Below are 23123 nucleotides of genomic sequence, written 5' to 3' on the forward strand. Positions count from 1 at the left end.
TAGCACGTGCAGGCTGGGACGCTGTGTGAGACCCGGCCTGCACATGCAGGATATTATGTAGTGCGCTGCGGGCTCTGAGCAGAACGGCATGGGCCGTAAGCACACATGCAGCTCACAGCGGCCCGGCCGTGAGAGCGGCTGACCTGAGCGGTTCCGGGTTCCATGTCAGGAGCCACAATTTTTTTCTTGCGGCTCGCGGGCCTTGGGTTGGCCACCCCTGGTCTTCAAGATAAAACATTTTGATTTCTTTGAGAATTTGATACTTTTACAAAAAGTATTTTTAAAATACGTATCTCATTTTCAGTACTGGCAAATTTACCCAGCATTGCCTGAGTCCTTCAGGGCAGGGGGCTGGCAATGTGGGAGCTGCAGGAGGCAGGGCCTTGGAGATGTGGGGTTGGGGGCAGTGCAACATTGAGGAGGGGCTCAGGGTGGGGAGTCCCATCTGGCACCAGCCTTCTATTTCCCCCTAGCACCCTCCTGCTATCAGGAGCCTTTTTTCTCTCCCCTCTCCCAGTGCTGTGGCCAAGAGCTGGGATTCAGGGAAAGGGTTTGGAATAGGGGGCTATGTGCCTGGTGTACTGACAGGCAAGATGGTGGAGCCCCAGCCCTGTTGGCCACTCACTTGGTGGTACGGATGCCCCCAATGGTCACTCTGAAGGATAGTTCTCCACGTCCAAAGAGCCAGTTACCTTATCATAGAAGCTAATCAGATTGGTCAGGCACGACTTGCCCTTTGTGAATCCATGCTGACTATCCCTAATCACCTTCCTCTCGTCCAACTGTCTCAAAATGGATTCCTTAAGGATCCCTTCCATTATTTTTCTAGGAACCGAGGTAAGACTGACCAGTCTATAGTTCCCTGGATCGTCCTTCTTTCCCCCCCCCTTTTATTTTCCACTTCCCCTTTGCCCTCCCCCTTCTCTTCATGGAGTGTGTGCTGTGATTGGCAGGTGGAAGCTGTTGGCTTCTAATTAAAGTTTGAATTCTAGAAGCCTCTGTTGATTGGCTAAGCCTTGGTAGGAGGAGGGACTTTCAGGCACTCCAGGGCTTTATAAGGCAGTGGGCCAGTGACCAAGGAGCTTGCGAACAGGTGAGTGCTAACAGGGAGTTGGGAAGGGGGCGAGGTTCTCTTGCCTTTCTTTTTAAATCCCTTCTCCAGGACAGCAGCGATGGATGGTGATAGGTCTGCTGTTGTTACCTGCACAACATGTGCCATGTTTGTCTTCCTCCCGGAAGAAAGAACAGATTTCATCTGCACGAAGTGCAAGCTGGTCAGCATTTTGGAAGAAAAAATTAGAGGACTGGAGGCCCAAGTGTCAACCCTACACTCAGAGAGGATGAAGACTTCCTTGATAGAAGGCAGTGTTTAATCCTTCAAGCATGGCAGGCGGAGGAGCCAGAGAGGGCAGTATGTGACCAGGAAGAGAACTGGCAGCATGTAACTTCTAGAAGGGGGAAAAGGCCATCATGGGAATCCCGCAATGTTATAGAGGTAAGTAATCGCTTTCAGGCTCTCTCCACAGGCTCTACAGTGCTGAATGCTTTGGAAGGGACCTCACAAGGAAGAAACCGGAAGGGAACACCATCTACTGGAAGGCATGGGATGCATAGTCCTAGGGATGGAGGTTCCACGGCCACCCCCCCAAAAAGAAAACGACCGGTGGTGGTGGTCGGGGACTCCCTCCCCTAAGAGGGACTGAACCATCCATCTGCCGTCCGGACCTGGAATCTCGCATTCAGAATGTGACTGAGAGGCTTACCAAACTGATCAAACCTTTGGATCGCAACCCCTTCCTGCTTCTCCACGTGGGAGCTAATGATACGGCCAAGAATGACCTTGAGCGGGTTACTGTGGATTATGTAGCGCTGGGAAGAAGGATCCAAGAATTCGGAGCGCAAGAGGTGTTCTAGTCCATCCTTCCTGTTGAAGGGAAAGGACTGGGCAGGGATCGTCAAATTGAGGATGTAAATGCGTGGTTGCGCAGGTGGTGTCGCAGACAGGGCTTTGGTTTCTTCGACCATGGGACACTGTTCCGGGCACAAGGATTGTTAGGAAGAGATGGGATCCACCTAACCAGGAGAAGAAGGAGCATCTTCGCAGGCAGGCTTGCAAACCTAGTGAGGAGGGCTTTAAACTAGGTTCGTCGGGGGACGGTGACCTAAACCCTGAGGGGAGTGGAAAAGTCAGATACTGGGAAGAAATGCAGAGAGGAATGAGCAAGAAAGGAGGACCCTTGATTCAAATGGAGAAGATAGGGCGATCAGCTGGTTACCTGAGGTGTTTGTACACTAATGCGAGAAGTCTGGGCAACGAACAGGAAGAACTAAAGGCCCCGGCCCAGTCCAAGAAATATGATTTAACTGGGATAACAGAGACTTGGTGGGATGACTCGCATGACTGGAGCACTGTCATGGAAGGGTATAGACTGTTCAGGAAGAACAGGCAGGGGAGAAAAGGAGGAGGAGTTGCACTATATGTAAGAGAGCACTATGACTGCTCTGAACTCCAGTATAAAGAGGGAGAAAAACCTGTTGAGAGTCTATGGGTTAAGTTTAAAGGAGCAAACAGCAGTAGTGATGTTGTGGTTGGTGTCTGCTACAGGCCACTGAATCAGGTGGATGAAGTAGATGAGGCTTTCTTTGGACAACGGAGAGAAGCTTCCAGATCGCAGGCCCTGGTTCTTGTGGGGGACTTTAATCACCCTGACATCTGTTGGGAAACCAACACGGCAGTACACAGGCAATCCAGGAAGTTTTTGGAGAATGTTGGGGATAACTTCTGACAAGTGCTGAAGGATCCGACCAGGGGCTATGCGCAGCTTGACCTTCTGCTCACAAACAGGGAGGAACTAATAGGGGAAGTGGAGGTGGGTGACAACCTGGGAAGCAGTGATCATGAGATAGTAGATTTTTAGGATCCTGACCAAAGGAAGACAAGAGAGTAGTAAAATACACACCTTGGACTTCAAAAGCAGATTTTGACTCCCTCAGAGACCTGATGTGCAGAATCCCTTGGGATGCTAACATGAAGGAGAAAGGAGTCCAGGACTGGCAGTATTTTCAGGAAGTCTTCTTGAAGGCACAGAAAGAAACCATCCCGACGCATAGCAAGAGAGGCAAACATGGTAGGAGACCGGATTGGCTTACAGGGGAAATCCTTGGTGAACTTAAGCACAAAAAGGAAGCTTACAAGAAGTGGAAACTTGGACAAATGACCAGGGAGGAGTTTAAAGGTATAGCTTGAGAATGCCGGGGGGTTATCAGGAAGACGAAAGCGCAAATGGAATTGCGACTAGCTAAGGATGTGAAGGATAACAAGAAAGGTTTCTACAGGCATGTTAACAAGAAGAAGGTGATCCGAGAGGGTGTGCTGCCCCTACTGGATGAAGGAGGTAACCTAGTGACAGATGATGTGGGGAAAGCTGAAGTACTCAATGCTTTCTTTGCCACTGTATTCGCGGACAAGGTGGGCTCCCGGACTAATGCGCTAAGTGATGCAAGATGGGATGAAGATGGACAGCTCTTGGTGGGTAAAGAACAGGTTAGGAACTATTTAGAAAAGCTAAATGTACGTAAATCCATGGGTCCGGACTTAATGCATCTGAGGGTATTGAGGGAATTGGCAAATGTCATTGAGGAGCTTTTGGCCATTATCTTTGAAAAGTCGTGGAGGTTGGGAGAAATCCTGGATGACTGGAAAAAGGCAAATGTAGTGCAGGAAATGTAAATGTAATTTAAGAGGTATTCTTGAACAAATGGACTTGCAGACCGTCACACAGACGGACTCTTATGTATATAGGTAACACATCTAGAGCTATACAACCTGCCTAACCAATTAAAGTTTCTAAGCTCCCCTCATCCAACTTAACTCAGAGCATCACTTTTTTCTAATTAGACCTTGTTTACATTTTCAGCAATGTATTTCTTTGTATTAGATTGGAAAATCAAGAGTCTTCAACATTGATTCTAGTATTTTTCTATTAGTTATAAAAGTCCTCTCAAATACATTACAGATCAACAGGTTATTTATCAGTCCAAAGTTTTATTTATACTGCTGTAACACACTTTGTAGTCTTTATTAGGATCAGGGTAATATTGAAAGGCACTGTCCGTGATCCAAACAGCTTACAGTGTAATTGGTACTGAAGTCTTTGGTTTTGGATTACATTTCAAATTCTCTCTCAAGCTGCTACCTTTCTGTACAAAATTACCTACTCTATAGAACCGGAGTGGCAGTAAGCCAGACACAGTTCACTAGGGTTAGCCCTGGTGGGTTGCCACCACTTTATTGACCTGCGCCTCCACAGGTTCGGCTGTTTGAAGTTCCCATTTTCCGTGGATCACCATTTCCAGCCAATGAGAGCTGTGGGAAGCAGCACAGATTGGGACTTCCCACGGCTTCTATTGGCACAGATCTCTATTCTTGGTCAATAGGAGTTTCAAGAGGCCATACCTGTGGAGGGGCAGGTAAATAAAGCAGCAACGGCCTATCAGGTGCTAACCCTGGTGATCCATGTCTGACTGGTTTTTGCCCACCATTGCTATAGAACAAGCTCCATCAAAGCTCAATAAAAACATCACCTCTTTGAAAGGCATGAGGGCAAATATATGGTGAAATATTTCTATCAAATTTGTCCTCTCCCAAAACACTGTTTCTTCATAGTAACTGCTGCTGAATATCCAAGGAGACTGCATTTTTATGCCATATTATGGAAATATCTAGGACAAGGAAGTTAGTCTTGTGTGGTATTTTCCAGGGCTGTCGTGAGTCCTCCCTTGCAGGCTGAAGTCCAAGAGCTGGGGTGATGATCAGAGAAAAAGATGAGGATTTGGATGCAAACAACAAGAAGATGGATGCACAGAACTACCAGCAAAAAAAACTGAGCTGTGAAAGTAGCAAACAAGCAGGAGTGAAGGAGAAACAGCCTAGGGATGTAACAATATTTCTTAATAAAGCCCAGATGCAGAAAGCTCAAAATAACTTTGATTCACATTCCGACATTCATTCGGTGCAGACAAGCATGGATTGTGGAAGAAGTGGAATGACAGCTCATTCTCACGCAAATCCTGCTAGCCAGTCCACTGTGGATCATAAGCTCAACAGAAGTTTACCTTTATGCTCCATCTGGGAATCAAATTGTCGCAATACAAGTGAAAAACTTATCTGAGTTACTATGTAAAAAACAGTTGTATAAGTAAAAGGTATCCAATAAGGTGACTGTGGAAAAGGGCTTACAAACAACAGGGATTCAAGAAAGACAAATCATAACTCAAGATTGCAAAGAATTTATCAGTGCAAGTTTGACTGGTGCAACACTAGATACCTATTAAACTTCACTTCTGATTTGATAAAACTAAGAAAACATATTTTAGGCTTTTTCCCATTACACACAATCACACTGCTACACAACTGCAGCATGTGTCCTTAAACATTTTCATAATTCACATTTTATTTTAACATCCCACCCCAAACACTCCACCATTTACACATTTAATTTTCTTCCCATTTGGTTTTCCTTTGAGGAATGTGGACGCTCATGCTGACTGCACCTTTATTTTGTTACTTTAATGCTTCACTTTCCATTGCTGCCAAAATGTGATATTTTTGTCTAATTTCTCCATTATCTTTTCACAGTTAGAGCACTTACCAAGCCGTGTCTTGTCAACAGCAGATGGGAAAAGCCTCACTTCCTCAGGAAGCCCTTTAAGCACATGTTCAGGTACATCAGCCAAGGTCTCAGCTGCTCCTGTAGATTCAGATGTGTTCTGTAAGCCAAAAAACAGAATGGCCATGACCATGATTAAAGACAAATATTTTAGCACAACAGATGATCAACCCATACATGCTACAAAAACTGGTGACAAAATAAAAGTGAAATTTTAATTTGGCATTTCAGCTGGGGACTCAACATTACAAGTGTCTTCTATATGAAGGCATTACAGGTTCTTTGTCCATCACACTTGTTTATACTTTTGCAGAGAGTTCTAAAATCATGTTTAAAAAAATCTCCTGCCTGTAGTGGTAAACGTAACCAATTGTTCCTTTGGGAATCCTTCTGTTTTGTTCCAGCTATTCTATGCTCATGTTTGATACCAACTCGATGCATGTATTTTGTCTGTGGTCAATATTTAGCAAGCAAATGTAGCTTAGCCATTTGCCACTTACTTCAGCATTGTGTTGTATTTAAAATTCTGAACATTCATCTGTTATATAGCTAGAAACATTTTATCTCATATGTACTTAAACTAGGTATACTAATGTCACTGAGTTACCTGATTAATATTCCTATTATAGTTATTAATAGTAACAGCAAAAAACAAAAGTTTTGTACTCTTTCTATGCGCCTTTGTATATTTCTTCCATTATCCAACTCATTTTTCAAGTATGTTTTTCATTCTTGTTCAACTAACATTGAGAAGTATGTAAGTGTAAAAATTAATCCGGTAAAACAGGTCTAGAGCATAAATTACAAATCAATTTTAGTACATAATACAAGATACATCCATTATTTTAGCCTAAAATCTCTTAAACAAGAATGTTACTCAAATATTCTACACTGTAGAAACAAAATGTACAACGAACAATTCTAAATCCATAGGTATGCATAGGTGCTCACAGTTTTTACAACACCCTTTCGAAGGAAAGAATATTAGAAGAAGGTAACAACTAAAGTCTAGAGCAGAAGTGGGATCTGAACCCATATCTCCTAAGTCATAATCCACTGTTTTAGTCACAATACCACCTTCCCTATCAAAAGGTTTTTGGAAACCCTTTTGGGAAGTTTAGTTTACAGCTTTCTTAAGACCATTCAGTTCAATATAACATTCACTTCTCAATTCAAAGTGGCTTAGTCAAATTATTATGAAGAGATCTCAATCTGTAGGTAATTCCGCATATTCAACATGGTGCAATGTCTAGGCAGAAGTGGGCAACGTCACTTTTACTATGGCTACACTCAGTTCTTAGTTCATAACTTTTCAAAGTTGTGAACATTTAAAAGTGGTGTATAAAAGCCCTGACCCTGCAACAGACTTTAATGGCGAGCCCAGGAATCTATCAACACTCCATCAATGGCAGGACCAGAGCATGATTAAAAATTTATGCAGCTTCCCATTGAGGTGCTAGAGTTACTCTAAGTCTGCTAAACAGTTTTTTGATTTAAAAAGGTGTACATTTTTCCAAAGTCTGCAAACTGGATGATAGCCGCACAACTTTCACTCATTTTAAAAAAAAATAAATCCATCGATTCCATGGATATATCATCTGCAGGGTAATATTTTAACAAAGTTTAAGCATTAAAAATAACACTTTAGAGGGAAAATGCATACTTTATATATAGGAAGTGCTACAAATGATGTATTTAGAACCTGACAACCCTAAAAATTAAAATAAAAAAAGACAGGAAGTTTAAGTTTTAGGGGGCTTTTCAAAGGTGTTTGGCTTTTACTTCAGATTGTGTCAAAGCTGTTAGCCAAGATGAGCATAAACAAAAAGATTCATGCCCCAAGTCAGAGAATATAAAGATTAGTAAATATTGATCCAGTGGTCTATTCTCCTTGACTATTTGACAAAGGACACTAACCAGGTTTTTAAAAGAAGAAATGTGTGATTTAGTAGTGAAGTGCATTTTTTAAATATTTGACCTCTGACCAAAAAAGCTAATTGAGGAAGGCAAGCAAGTGCCTGTTAAGATTTAATCTTCAGCTGCAGCATATTTTAAGTTTAATATGACAGTTTTTAATATAAAACTTCACTTGGAAGCTCAATATTTTTATTTTGAGTTTTGACTATTTTAAAAAAGCTCACGTAGGAGTCTTGTTATACTGCAAGCTCTGCAAACAACTGTTTTCATCTGTACAAATGATACAGTGCCAGCATAAAATCAGCATAACTATGAAAGCTGTCAACTGCTGTTCATTAATTCAAATTAGTATCAGCAATTAGGGATGTAAAATCCTGTTTAAAAAGTTAACCAGTTAAACATTAAGTTTAACTGGTTAACTAGGATCCTGTGGATGGAGGGGGGGACGCGAGGTGCAGTGGGCCCAGCAGATAGGAGCAGCCCCCCGCCTGCGGCACAATGCAAGTGGGCCCAGCCAAACTGCACCTGGTAACCAGTTAACCCTTTATATCCCTATCAGCAATACGGCCAGAAATGTTCTACATTACAACTGATGAAGGTAACTTAGGTACTTAAAAGACAATATAAACTTGAGAAAATCACTGGACTAGAGGTATTGTAGACACTCGGACTCTGTATTAAAATTAATTCTGTCACCACTAAATTAGCCTTTCATTTACATAACTAGGGCTCGACAAACTATACAATCTACTCGCCCGTGGCAAGTAGATTTCAGCCACACGTCCTGTTCATTTGCGGCACGCGCATGCGCAATGCAGCTCTTGTGCATGTGCAGTACAGGACTGGCGAGCGGTTTTCGCCGCCGTTTGTTAGGCCCTGTACATAACTACTCTCAAAGCACTGCAGAAACATCACTTCTTAGGCTATCTTGATTGCCTTAAAATACACGGAAATCTGTGCTTATGAAGAAGTGAACAGCAGCTCATCAGCTGATGTTGAGGAAAAATAGTTTTACTAACAGCAGAAGAGTTTTACAAAGGACTACTAGATCATCCTCAAATGTGTGGCTCGGAAGTCATCTATCATTATTGTAGAGACAGTGTAAATGAAAAACACTGCTAAAGAAAATATATCATTTTACTTTTGGTTACGGATTTACAAATAGCTGTCATAGCAGTACAATTAGCTTTTCAGTCCTGAGTTTTATGCTTAGGTTATAATCATAGTTTCTACTAAGGTGCATGGCTGCACCCAAAAAATTCTTCCCCCGCTCACCTTCTCTGTGGGGAGAAAGGGTAGGGGCGCAGCGGGAAACTGGCAGTGCTTCTGCCTTTGAAATGTAGCAAGAGCAGGCTCTTGTCAATCATGCAGACTCTTGCTACATTTCAAAAGCAAAGCACCTCAGGGAGCAAGGGGTAAGCAGGGGCTCAACCAGTTCCCAGCTGGCCCCGTGCTCCCACCAGCACTTTGCTTTTGAAATGTACAAGAGCCCTCCCTGGGCTCGTGTACATTTCCAAAGCATAGCCCGTGGGACTGTTTGAGCCCCCAGTGGCCTGGCGCTCTCATGGAGCTTCCACCTTTGAAATGTGACAAGAGCAGGCAGGGCTCTTGCTACATTTCAAAGGCAGAGGCACTCTTATTGACTAGTGATGCAAATTACATCGACTATTCGATTAGTTGATTAATCTAAATTTAACATCCTTGGTGAACACCATGTGAACTGAGGGCTCTTACCAGAAATGATCAATACTTAAGATAGGGTTTGAGACTAAAAGTAGTACAACACTTCTCAGTAATAGGCACATAGTATAATCAATCAGTATAAGCAGCATTTTCAACATTTTACATTATAACTGTTGCTCCAGTATAACTATACCACATTAATCACTGTTATATGTATTGTATAAAATCTTAGTTATCTCTATTTCAAACAAAACCGTCAATCAGTAGTTTTGGGATGTTGTGTACATTATACATATCAATTACATTCAATTAATCGGGTGGCCCAAAAAAAAAAAAAAAAAAAGAAATTATTTAGGAGACGCTTTGGGGAACATTGTTACAAATATTTGGAATCAACTATATAAAGAAATGAGCTAAAATTCAATGTGTAAGACCATGTTTTGACAGTTAATTGTCTTTTCATGCAGGACAGCTGTCAATCAACACTAAGCATTAATATATCAAAGAAAGGCCTGTACCATCCAGTTGTTTTAAACTTATTTTGACTCATCAGCAGTCACTAGATACTTCTCCAGTCGTTTAATATGCTGACTTTTTGTCACTTTTTTTTTTCCATTTCATACAAAAAATAGGCAGAGGCGCCCATCCTGCACCTTAGCACTCTTAGCACTAAAGTTAGTTAAAAGTTCTTGTACAAGTTGAACCTGCCTTGTCCAGCACCTTCAGAATTTGCCAGACAAGGGGAGGTCAAGGCTCCCTACCCGTAGGGTGTAGGGTTCTGCTCCCAGCTGGGGCTATGTTCTGTACTACCTGCCTCACTGAGTCCATTCATCCCTTCAGTCACATTGCACCAGGACCGGTCAGGGGCCAGCCACCCTGCCGCCTCCAGCCCCAGCCAGGGATGCGCACCCAGGTGCTAGCCAGTGCTGTGCTCCCCACTGCGCTGTCCCGCTGAGGCTGCATTCCCCACTGCACTTCTGAAACTGACCAGCTGGGACTCTACGGCCCAGCAATATCCATGGTCCAGCAGGACCATGGATGTTGCAGGACCAGTGAGTCCAGTATTTTAGAGATTCAACCTGCATCTTGAACCTGTGTGCACACGTTGATATATCCACACACACAGTATAAGCAAGATCTGCTGAAATCAGACAATTTTACTAATACACTGTTAACATCAATTGAATTCTGAACAATTAAAATAAAACCCCAATGTTAGATTTGTTGTTTCATTTAAAAGGCAGAAATGTCACAGTAAATATTTTCAGGTTTGCACAGAGAATCATTTTCTCTGTTCTGTGCAATGCTTCATGAAACTGTACAGCAACTGTTTTCCAATGGCTGTTCTAATAATATTTTAAGTGATTCAACCAACAAGAGGGCTGAGGGCTCAGGGCCAAATCAATATTTTTATTTAAATGTATTAGTCTATATAGAAATGAAGACTTTAGCTCATCAGCACTTTTACAGGGAAAATTACTTACCTGTAAATGCAGGTCTCTGAAGGAAGGCTCCTCTGTAAATCTGTGCTCTGAGGGGCTCATGACCTTGAGAGATGGCAGGCTAGCACTGTATTGTTTAAAAGTCTCTTATAGTGAGGCAGTCCATACACATGCCTCATGCCCAGGGGGATGGATATATCTAGTGCCCCCCCCAGCAGACCAGGCTAGTGCCCCCCCCAGCAGACCAGGCTTTTCTTGCCTACCCCTGGGGTAGAGCAGTTGGGGGCTGCCGGGTTGGTCCCGCAGCGCCGCTCCAGACCAACCCGGCAGCACCCCAGCTGCTCTGCCCCAGGCGTCCCCAAGTCAGCTGCTGCTGAAACTGACCAGCAGCTGACTACAGGAAGCCGGAGGCAGAGTTGCTCTGCCCCAGGCTTCCTGGAATCAGCCGCTGATCAGTTTCAGCAGCAGCTGACTTGGGGACGCCTGGGTTTCTTAAGTTGAATCTGTATGTAAGTCAGAACTGGCATCCAGATTCAGCCGTGGTTGAAACTGATCAGTTTCAGCAGCGGCTGACGCCAGTTCCGACTTACATACAGATTCAACTTAAGAACAAACCTACAGTCCCTATCTTGTACGTAACCCGGGGACTGCCTGTATGAAAGGAATAACAAAAAACCTAACTCCCATGGGCAGCTAAGAGGGCAAATATGGATGTACAGAGGAGACAACCTTCAGAGAACTCCTATTACAGGTAAATATGGCAATTTCCTGTTCTTCAAAAGGTATATATTCTTCACAGAGCCTCATACTCAGGATTACAAAACCAGGGGAATCCATCTCCCAAACAGATTAGAAGCTTCAGACGGGCAGCTGAATTAGTCTGTTCAGGATAAACTTTAAAAAAAAAAAAGTGTGCTAGCACTTTAAAGACTAACAAAATATGTAGATGGTATCAGCTTTCGTGGGTACAGCCCGCTTCAGATTAGGTTATTCAATGAAGGTGGAAAAGAATTACACAGAATGTATCAAAATATTAATTAAGTTGAACATATTAAACTATGTCACTAACAGAACACTAAGTAAACAAATATTCATCATCATGAAGTGATAACGAAGAACCTTTTTTAAAAATATAAACATAGGTTGGCAGAATTTAGCAGTCAGTTAAACAGTCTGAAAAACTCTCCATTCAGGATTACAGTATTAGCCCTATCAGTCTTCAATACATGTATTAGGAAAAAAAATAGAAAACGTGCATTTTTTCTGTTAGCGATTACTGAATTGTACATAATTTTGAAGTATTGCTGGCTGTAGCAGCCCACAATGGCTACAACTATTTGACATTTCCTCTGAAGACATTAAGAACTTCCTTGGCCTTCTCCATCCTCCACCCCTATTTATGTACAAATATGGCACAAATATGCACATACCGGTAAGTGAGCTGAGAAAGCTTTACACAGTAAGCGGGAAAGCACCAACTTGTCATTTTTGCCTATTTTAGACATTTATAATATTTAACTTTCTAGCCCTTATATTTGTGATTTGCCAAATGTGAAAAAAGTGCTGTTTCTTGAGTTCAGCAAGACCATTTCAGTGCCTCTGTCACTATTACAGCATTCCCAAACATCAGCAGAGTAAAAATGACAATACAGTGTAGTGCCGCAGTAAGTCTGGAATGACTTCAAACACATGTACTAGAACTATTTACAAAAGTAAGATATCCTAAACCTATGGACAGGGTAGAATCACAGGGAACCCCTGTTGTCATAAACAGCCAAGAGATCAGGAACGGGTAGAGACCACCATACTTCCTAATCTCTAGCAGCTAGAAGTCTACAGAGGAAGAGAAGAGGTAATTTGCCTCTTTCAGCCGGCAGAGGCAGACAGGGATAATAGGAGATTCTATGACTTTTGGACACCTACCTAGCCTGAAACAAATATAGAAGCAGAAGGAACCTGAGTGGATAGAGCATGGTGACTGGAATTTCAGAACCTTTCTCCTTCCCTGTATCCGGGATGAGGTTGGGCTTCACACTAGGGCTTTACACCTGAACTTCATTAATGCCCCCCCCTTTTTTTTGTTTTAAATATTGACCTCTGGTTAACAAATGTCTTCTAGAATGACCAATTGCAAGATGGTAATTAGAATTATATAATTTTTAAGGTCTGCTACTTCCTAATACATCAGAGCCTAAAGATGTTTGCATACCAGAAAATATTCTCAATACTGCTCATTTAAAAAAATGTTAATCTTTATTTAATTACCTAATCTCTCATTACTTTCTTTAAAAATAAATAGTACAGAGTCAACTAGTTTGGACATAACCAGGGCTCGACAAATCCGCTCGCCCACTCGCCCGTGGCAAGTAGATTTTGGCAGCTGGCGAGCTGTAACGGGGCGGCGAGGGCGACCCACCCTGCACTTCAATGGCGCCAAACCCCGTGCTGCACGGGCAGCGCAGCATTCTGACAGCAGACTGCACCGCTTGCTCCCATGCGGCCGCCCAGCTGATCAGCGTGCAGGGGAGCCGAGTCCTGGAACAGGAGCCGGAAGCGGGGCCGCATGCGGGGCCGCACACGGGCGTAGGGCGGGGCCAGAGTGTGCGTGTGTCCCTGATGTCAGGAGGAGAGGCACTGGTGCAAGAGAGTGCCGCACTCAAAAGGAGAGCAACGGAGGAAAGGAGAGGAGAGTAACGGAGGGAAAGGGCAGAACAGAGGAGTGAGCTAGAAGACGGTAGTGGGCAGAGGAGTGAAGGGTGAGAGCGGAGGGAGACGGGAGACGGAGGAGGTCAGAAAAGGCAGGAGGGAGACAGGGAGCAGAGCAAAGAGCAGAGCGTGGGGGCAGAGGACGTGAAAGGAGAAGCAGAGGTAGGAAGCAGCCCAGGACGGGGCTCCTTAGTGTCTCCGCTCTGGGCTGCTTCCTACCTCCGCTTCTCCTTTCACGTCCTCTGTCCCCCCGCTCTGCTCTCTGCTCCACTCTCCGTCTCCCTCCTGCCTTCTCTGATCTCCTCTGACTCCCATCTCCCTCCGCTCTCCTCCGTTCTCACCCTTCACTCCTCCGCCCACCACCGTCTTCTAGCTCACTCCTCTGTTCTCCCTTCTCCCTGCGTTACTCTCCTCCGTCTCTTCCCACCTCTCTTCCGCTTTCCTCTGCTCCCCCCTTTTGAACGCGGTGCTCTCCCCCTGACGTCAGGGACACATTCTGGTATTGCCCTAAGCCCGTGTGTGGCCCCGCCCCCGCTTCCCAGGACTCTGCCCCCCTGCATGCCGCTCAGTTGGGCGGCCGCATGGGAGCAAGCGTCACAGACCACTGTCAGAACGCTGTGCTCCCCGTCACAGAAGCAAACATGCCATCCTGGTCATCCCATTCTCCAGGTGGTGCGCACCTGCACGGTGGGGGTCATGCGGTGGGGTGGCGAGTCCCTTTTTTGTCCGGCGAGTAGGGTTTTCTATAATTTGTCGAGCCCTGGACATAACTGTATGCCATTTTACGATATTATCTACTTTGGCCTATCAGAAATTCTTCCCTTAATACTACCACTACACTTCAGCTTCAAAAACTTCAAAACTGTCCTAGCATGTAACAAAGCACGTAACCTCCATGTATTTGCAGGTATTAAAATATAAATCAGTACGTAAATCGAAGAGATTAGCATCTAAACGTCATTCAACATTGCCGTTTGAATTCCACCTCCACTGTACGAATGGAATTCACAAATGATTGTTCAAGAACATTGACAATGGTCAGGTTCATAACGAAGTAGATTTACACACCTCCAAAACGAACTCTTAATAAGTAACCACATATACTATTCAATACAAACAATGGACCAAATTTTGTTCTCAGCTAAATCAATGCAACCCCATTTATTTGCAGCATGAATGCAGTTGCACAAGCATAATTCAGAAATACTATGGTTTCAATCACTTCTCACTGACTTTGAAAAGCCACATTCAAATAACTTTTATAGCAAAAGAAAATAGTTTACCATAAGGATTTATAATAGTATCCTGAAATAGTGCTACAGTATAGACGTACCCTTAAAGTGCAGCCATAGCAGTTCTTTAAGGCAGCAGCATGGCCATAGCAGGAGCACAAGGAGAGAGATCTCCCAGCATTTTATGTAAACCACTTCCACAAGGAGAGTATCTAAAAGTGCTGGGAGCCCATTTACACTGGTGGTTTCGAGTGCTTAACTCGCTACACTTAGGGGGTGTTTTTTCACACCTCTGAGCCAGAAAAAACTGCAAGTAAAGTGATAATGTAGACTTAGCCTCTAAGAAAGTGAATGCATACAGCACAACTCTGCTTTTACTGGGGAGAGGGTGAATTAAGAATATGTCATTTGTTTACATCAGCAAATTATACTACCATCCTTATTGAAGTGACCACCCATACTAATATCCCAGAGAGCTACAGAATCCTAACAACTTCTCTACAGAATCCTAATGCAATAGCAGATACTAACTAAACAACAAAGCCGGATATGTGAATAAACATTATTCACCTAGAGTGCTTCATTAGGACACTGTGTATGCAGAAATTACAAATTGCTAGAAATGCAGACTGACTATCCCAAGAACCATTTTTCACAACTATTTTTTCAAAAAACAAGTTTGCTCTTTCAAGGGGAAAATTTCTAAGTAATTCAAGAATTATCTTCTCTAATTTTCCTTAACACAGATAAAGGGCACAACAAGTACTTATGAAATCATCTTCCTTGTTTACCACAATTATGTTATGGAACAATCCAAGAAATAAACATCTGATCAGGGACACTTGATGCCAAGTGGCAGAGGCACAGGGCTGTAAAGGGAGCCCATGGATCAGATAACTGCATAGCAGATCAATAAAGGGTGGTTTATGAATTCTCTACCAAGAGCCAAGTAACCTACTGGTAGTCAGAATCATTACAAAATGTGTGTACAAATAATATGTAAGTAGTTTTGTATCTATACTGAAAATTATGTTCTTAATAGGGTTGCCAGATGGTTTCAACAAAAATACTGGACACACTTGACATTACATTACAATCTACATTACATCCTATTTAGAAAATACCGGACATTTATATTTTCTCAATTTGTTTCCCGAACAGAAAGCTCAAATACTGGACTGTCCAGTTCAAAACTGGACACCTGGCAACCCTAGTTCTTAAGGTCTTGCAGTTCAGGGAAGTCACCAGGAGGTGACATAATTTGATGCTTCTTTTAGGCAGGTAATGACACCCTGACCATTTCTGTATGCCTCACAATGATGCCTGTTTATTTGCATATTAGCCAGATGTAAATAAAGCGATTGGAAGTCTACAGGAAGACACAGACAGCTGGTGAGGTGGGAGGAGGTGGTGTCCTCTTTATGAATAAAGACAAAGGATTGATCTGATACATCTGGAATACAAAGAGAAGACACAGAATCCTTCATCTGGGGCACAAACTGATAGCATGTTTGTCTCATGAAAGGAGGATCATAGCCAGGTTGGCTATAAAGAGCGAAAAGGATTCTACATGAGCAATACTCTACCAGACATGAATATCTTGTTAATTAATTCTAGGACCCACAATGTGTATGATGATCATTTTATAAATAGTATAAAATGCCAGTATTTGAATTGCTAAGCTTAGTGAAATCAGGTATATGTTTATTAAACAATCTAGAAACATATGTAAATGCAAATGTTAAATGGAGTGGTAATCTGAGATTGAACTGGCAAGCTTAGTTGTACAGTTTCTTTGGAATACTGTGAGTGTCCAATGGACAGGGACTGAACTCTCCAGGTTGAGGTGTGTGCCAATCACTAACAGAGAGTAGACAGCTGGACCTGCAAGCTCTGGGGAGTGCTTATGTTGCCCGTGATTGGTGGAGTCAGGGAGCTGACTCGTGGCAGGCATGGGCAAAGCTTCTTCAAGCTAAGGACGGGTAATAGCAAGGGTACCTCACACAACCCTGGGTACCTTCAGGAAGCATCTCGATGTCCCTCTGCATAAAACAAGTGAGGAAAACCTCACTTAGTCTAAGGGTCATTTAAGATAGAAACAATGAAAGTCATGAGAGCTGGACACCTGAAAGACGTTTGGTATCAGAAATCAAAGATAGCTCTTGTAGATTTGGCACTACAATGTGTCAATAGAGAATGAAATCAAAGGCACTGTAAAAACAACAAACAAAAAAACAAAACACAGGGTTGATACTAAATACATACTTAATCTGACTGGCAACTATATCATAATATGTATATATATATATGCTCTGTACACTTTGAAGATGAAATCTGAAACTGGGAGATGCCAAAAAAGATTTCAAGCTATAGAAAAACTAGAGTCAGGGATCTCTATTTCACTGATAAGCCCCCAAACACACACATCACTGCATAAATAATAGCAGCAGGCTGACATAATAATGATTGGGGTTTTTTTCATATACTGTGGAAAACCTATTTAACTCTTAAAATGGATCATGGTGGAAAAATGTGAGAAAGAAGCAGAACCACCACCTGCAACTACCAAAAACTAGAACGTAGAGGCTACAAAATCTTAGCAATTCCCAAAATGTACCAGAACAAGAACTAAACGAGAGATACTATTAAAACAACTAAAGAGCAATAAGCTAATCTTCTCTCATACTGCTGAGTGCTGGCTCCTGGCGATCAGGGAGGCAGGCTGCCAGTCCTGCTCCCAAGGAGCTGGCTGCACTGCGGGCTCTGAAATATAAGCTTTATACTGCAGAGCTCGCAGTGTGTAACCATGTAACCACTAAGATTTTTAACAGTTACATAGTTACCTAATAAACTGCTTTTTAACATCCCTATTTGCAATTATACCTGAAACCGTGATGTAGAACATCCCATACCTGACTGAAAAAGGACATTAGCAGAAGTGTTAATGCAAAAACAATAACTACCATATTATTTTACAGCTTGGACAGCTCCATTGGTAGAAATATTTTTATTTTACTGTTTATTATAAATCTATTTTTTGTTGTTGTTTCCACACAACATAACAGAAGGAGAGTAGCAGAAGGCAGCCAATCCCAGACTAGCCCCATGGGCCAATTCCACACTAATTAGTAATAATTAGTCCATTGTAATGGTAGTGGCCTGATGTTCTTCAGTGAAACAGCTTCTCTGTTCTATGTTGATAGAGGTAAATTAATTATATTATTCCTCAATGACATGTTTGGAACATGAGGGTGATAAAATCAGCCATTAGAAACTGTGAGCATCAAAGAAAAAGGAGATACAGAACTAAGTATTTTATGTCATTGTGCAACCAAGGCTGTTTCTGGACAGGGGAACAAGAAATATCTGTCCATGATCATTTTTCTCAGTAAACTAAAAAACTGATGACACTCCTTAACTATGATAGCCTATTCTTTCACTCAGAGTCAGAAGCTTTAGCAGCTCCACCCAAAGAGAAAATTTTGCAAGAATAAAAGGGAATGGTCATAAGTGTCCTTAAATAACCTAAGTGTGTGCACCAGGCAAACAAATACAATAGTCTTACTGATCATGTGTAAGTTCAGAATAAATAAAATCATTAGGACACACAAAAGCCTCATGTCAATACATCTGTATATCTAGTCAAGGAGAAATGCTTCTATTTCAATGTATGCTCTTTTTTTAAAAATAATACAAAAAATTAAGGATCTAAAACAGTTTGATGGTTTCTTCATGAATCAGTTTCAGTCTTCAAACTAGATCTGCTGATTGTGCATTTGAAACTGGAAAAAAGAAGTCTACAATTTTCAAAATGTTCTTATAAGCAAGTAAAGTACCTTTGAAATGTACAAAGTGACGTGGGTCTCTTGAAAAGAGGCACCAGTACCTTATATCTGATTATATTTGGGCACCTGGCATTGACCCATGTCAAAAGACTGGATACTCGGCTAATGGACCTTTGGTCAGATCCAATACGGTTATTAACATGAGTTCACACAGGAAACCCAATTAAAATCAATAAAGTAAGATTAACTTCACATATGCCCACGCTGTGGATGGAAAAGGGCTAGGAGATATAATTAAATTAAAGGTTTTAAAGAACAGGACTAACATTTTGGTTTTCTAGTGGATCACTATTACTATTCTTGGTAATAATTAACTAGTTTAACATCTAGGCAAGGTACTTTGAAAGTCTTACATTTAAACTCACCTGATTCATTTTGAATTCCTGTTGTGTTCTGAAAAGATACACACAACAAAGAAACTCCTTTGATTACATGAGTCCTAAAAAGAAAAACAGACAATTGTAATACACGCCTACCTACAGTGGTTTGAAACTACACAAAGATCTGAAGAGTTCTATTTAAAAGGGGCTTACCAAAAAGAAGCTTATTACTTTGTACCAAATCTACTTCAGGCTATAAAACTGTCATTATAACTTATTCAAATTTAACTTTAAAACCCAAAAACTGACCTTTCTTCAGCATCTTTTAAAACCGATACACACTGTATTTGGTTGACTGGTATTGATTTATCAGTTTTTAAAAAAACTGAAGTCAGTTGATTTTGCAATACAAAACACTTCTGAAGAATTAGTCTAATTCGGTGATCTATTTTAAACTACACAGTCATAATGCTTGCCCCCACAGGTTTAAAGACATTTGAAAGGACTTTGCTGCATGATTCTTGTTGATAATGGAAACCGTGCAGCTAAATCTCAACTTACCACATCTAAAACAGAGAGGTTTTTACTTGAAATTCAGCCTACATTTCACTAACATGCTTATAGATATTCTTTTATTGCAGGGGTCTCAAACTCAATTTACCTTAAGGCCCATGCCAGTCGTCATATCCTCCCAGTGGACCAGCAGGCACCCAGGTGAGGTGTGTCCGTGCACTCCCTCAGCCCCGCCTACTGCCACAGGGCAATTTAACCCCCTTCTCTGGGGGCCCTTGGCACCACAACCATTAGCACAGCGGGGCTAGAGTGGCTTGCAGCTCCTAGCTCTGCACTACTGCCAGCACATCCCTGTGGACCAGGGGAAGTGTGTGTGCGCAGAGCCACCCTCAACCCCATGCTTTGGGAACCCCCGGAGCAACCACCCAAAACACCCTATAAACAGAATGGTCCCCCAAGACTCAGCTGCAGGCCCCAGGGCAGGCTGGGGAGGGAGGGTGGAGCCACAAGAAAGCGGAGCTGCCTTTGCTCTGCTTCGCCACCATCCCTCAGGCCAGCCCATGTTGGGACGGGGGCAGGGGCGCTGTGCTTCCTGCTGCTGTGGTGAAGCGGAGCAACCTGGGTGGCCTGGGAGACAGCGGTGGAGCAGAGGCTGCTGTATCGCTCTGCTTCCCCTCAGCTCCCATCACTGCAGTGAGTGCTGGAGGCCCCGACCCCTGGTGCCATCTCCTGCCAACCCCCCCCCCCCCCCCCAGTGACCTGAGGCCATATCCCTCAGGGGAGGGGGCCTTAAGGGGAAGGACATGATGGGAGGGCAGAGCAGGGGTGGGAAGAGGTAGGGTGGAGTAGGGGCTAGACTTGGGGGGGAGGAAAGGTACAAACAATACACCCAGGGACTCTCGTGCCAGCAGCCGTGTGCAGGCCAGATTGTAGAACTGTTGAGACCACAGATGGCCCACAGGCTGTGAGTTTGAGACCCCTGTTTTATTGCATACTAGCATTTAAAAAAAATAGATAAAGTGCCAGATTTGAAAAAGCTTGTTTCCATAAATATTACACAGCTTTAAATTAAATTTGGGGATCTAATGACGTGTGTCTACATTTACCAAGCAAACACTACACCTTTAGTATTTGCTGCTATTTATGTACAAGAAAGCATTATTGAAAGCTGAATTATAAACATAACACTAAAATTGTTTAGCACCAGGCAGTAACTTAAATATACTGTACCACATTATTTCTCTTGGAGATTAACTGGTGTCTACATGGTTAGTGTATTTTATGGAAGTATGGATTTTCCTTTATTTTCCTGGCTTCAGTTTCTTAAATAAGATAACAATTACTAATATACTACCAATGCATGTTTTCAAACAGTTGGGCTAAATAATGTTAAAATTGCAATTAAAATGTGTTCTAAGACAACACTCAGAGTAGGTTACCGATAATTCCTCACTTCTCTAAATTAGACCAAAATCGAAAAGTCTTATCACAATATAGCAGGTATTGTCATGTATGTGCCCATAATGATTTCTTAAGAACAGAGGATCACATCGATCTCTATATATAAAATATTGTTTCTTGCAGGATGACAGAGTGATGTCATCTCGTCAATCTGGGTCCCGCCTCCCTCCCCTCTCCCCTTTCCCCAGTGCTCGGGAGTCGGTGCTTTGGAGGAGGGACCCGGGGCTGCCGCACTATGGCCTCGACCCTCCCCAGCAGCCAGATGGAGAGAGCCCGGGACCTGGCAAGGTCTCAGCCCGACTCCCCTTCTTCCACCCTGGCAGCGAGGGGGCAGAGAGCCAGCGATAATGTGGCCAGGATGGGGGGGGGGAAGCGGGTAGAGCCGGGGCTTGCACAGCCTCGGCCCTGCCTGACAGCTGGGCTGGGGGGGGGGGGGGAGAGAAGAGAGCCGGGGCCCTCCCCAGTGGCTGGGGGACATGGAGGGAGAGACATGGGGTTGGCATGGCCTCGGCACTGCCCAACAACCAGTAGGGGAGAGACAGGGCTGGCCGGGCCTCATACCCCTGGCAGCTGGGGGAGGGAAAGGGGGCAGGCCAGGGCTGCCACACCTCAGCCTGGCCCTCTCTGGTAGCTGGGGGGGGGGGGCGTGGGCACGGAGTCACTACTGCCTACCTGCGGAGAGAGAGGCTGGCGAGCATAGCGAGCTGGGACACAGCCCCCTAGTAATATATAATGAATGGGGGGGGGGGGGGTGGAACTTCCCTTGCAAAGGAACATAAGAACTAGGGGTCACCAAATAAATTAATAGGTAGTAGGTTTAAAACAAACAAAAGGAAGTTTTTCTTCATGTAGTGTACTGTCAATCTGTGGAACTCCTTGTCAGAAGATATTGTAAAGACCAGGACTTTAACAGTGTTCAAAAAAGAGCTAGATAGATTAATGGAGGTTAGGACCATCAATGGCTATTAGCCAGAATGGGTAGGAGTGGTATCCCTAGCCTCTGTCAGAGGCTGGGAATGGGTGATGGGAGACGGATTGTTTGATGATTCCCTGTTGTGTTCACTCCATCTGGGGCATCTAGCATTGGCCACTGTGAGAAGACAGGATACTGGGCTAGATGGACCTTTGGTCTGACCTACTATGGCCATTGTCATGTTCTTATGAGACCCTCCCATCGACCACCCCAGTGGGGATGCCGCAGTAAGTCAAGCTATGGTACATCGACCATTCACGCAGCTGGAGTTGTATACTTTAGTTCAACATTGATCCCTCGAGGATTCTCAAACTGGCCTCAGGGATTCTCAAACTTCATTTCCCCGCACTCCCCTTCGGGCAACAAAAATTACTACAGGACCCCAGGAGGGGGAAATCAAAGTTTGAGCCCACCTGAGCTCTACCACCGCAGGTCAGGTAGTGGGGGTCAAAATCTGAGCCCTGCAATCCTAGAATGGAGGGCCAAAGCCTAAGTCCAAGGACTTCATCCCCAAGAGGGAGACCTATAAACTGGATACCTGCCACTGTGAGCTGAAGATGTTGGGCTTTGGCCCCAGGAAGTGAGGCTAGGGCTTTGGTCCAGGGTACCAGCAAGTCGAACACTGCCTTCACGACCCACAGTTAGAGAACCTCTTTTCTATCAGGACAAAAAAGCTAGAAGTTTCTCCTTGGTTCTCATATACTAGCTTAAACAAAAGGAAAAACTATGTAGCACTTTAAAGACTAACAAGATGGTTTAATAGGTGATGAGCTTTCGTGGGCCAGACCCACTTCCTCAGATCATAGAAGTGGGTCTAGCCCACAAAAGCTCATCACCTATTAAACCATCTTGTTAGTCTTTAAAGTGCTACATAGTTTTTTCTTTTGTTTTAGCAAGATCAGACTAACACGGCTACTTCTCTATTACTATACTAGCTTAAAGTGGTGATGTTTATAGTATTCTCAATATAAACAAGTATTTAAATCCATATATAAAAGAATGATACTTTCAAGATATTGTTTATAAAACTAGATATTAAGAGAAATGTTTTATTAAACTTTTTAAAGAGCTATTTGTCTACTAGGGATGTAAAAGTGTAACCACGTATATGGTTAACAGATGAGCCTGGGCTCATCAGTTAATATGCACATTTACACATGCCCTCTCCTCTTTCCCCTCTCCGGGTATGTCTACACTACACCCCTAGTTCGAACTAGCGGGGTAATGTAGGCATACCGCAATTGCAAATGAAGCCCGGGATTTGAATTTCCCGGGCTTCATTTGCATAAGCGGGGCGCCGCCATTTTTAAATCCCCGCTCGTTCGAACCCCGTGCCGCGCGGCTACACGCGGCACAAACTAG

At 43.3% G+C, this 23123-nt stretch overlaps 1 protein-coding gene across 3 annotated transcripts in view; it reads right to left on the minus strand.

Moving 5' to 3' along the window:
- PRDM2 (PR/SET domain 2) overlaps positions 1-23123 on the minus strand; it is a 149838-nt gene that overhangs the window by 103650 nt on the left and 23065 nt on the right. For all 3 annotated transcript variants that reach the window (XM_089773127.1, XM_075906443.2, XM_075906442.2), the window contains 2 exons: positions 18860-18933; positions 5652-5769 (listed from right to left, as the gene is read on the minus strand). In XM_089773127.1, the coding sequence (XP_089629253.1) occupies positions 5652-5769; positions 18860-18868 (127 nt within the window). In that variant the 5' untranslated portion in view covers positions 18869-18933. The remainder of the gene's footprint in view (positions 1-5651; positions 5770-18859; positions 18934-23123) is intronic.

Source organism: Pelodiscus sinensis, chromosome 24 (assembly GCF_052426305.1).
Source record: "Pelodiscus sinensis isolate ZL-2025 chromosome 24, ASM5242630v1, whole genome shotgun sequence".
NCBI classification, from domain to species: Eukaryota; Metazoa; Chordata; order Testudines; family Trionychidae; genus Pelodiscus; species Pelodiscus sinensis.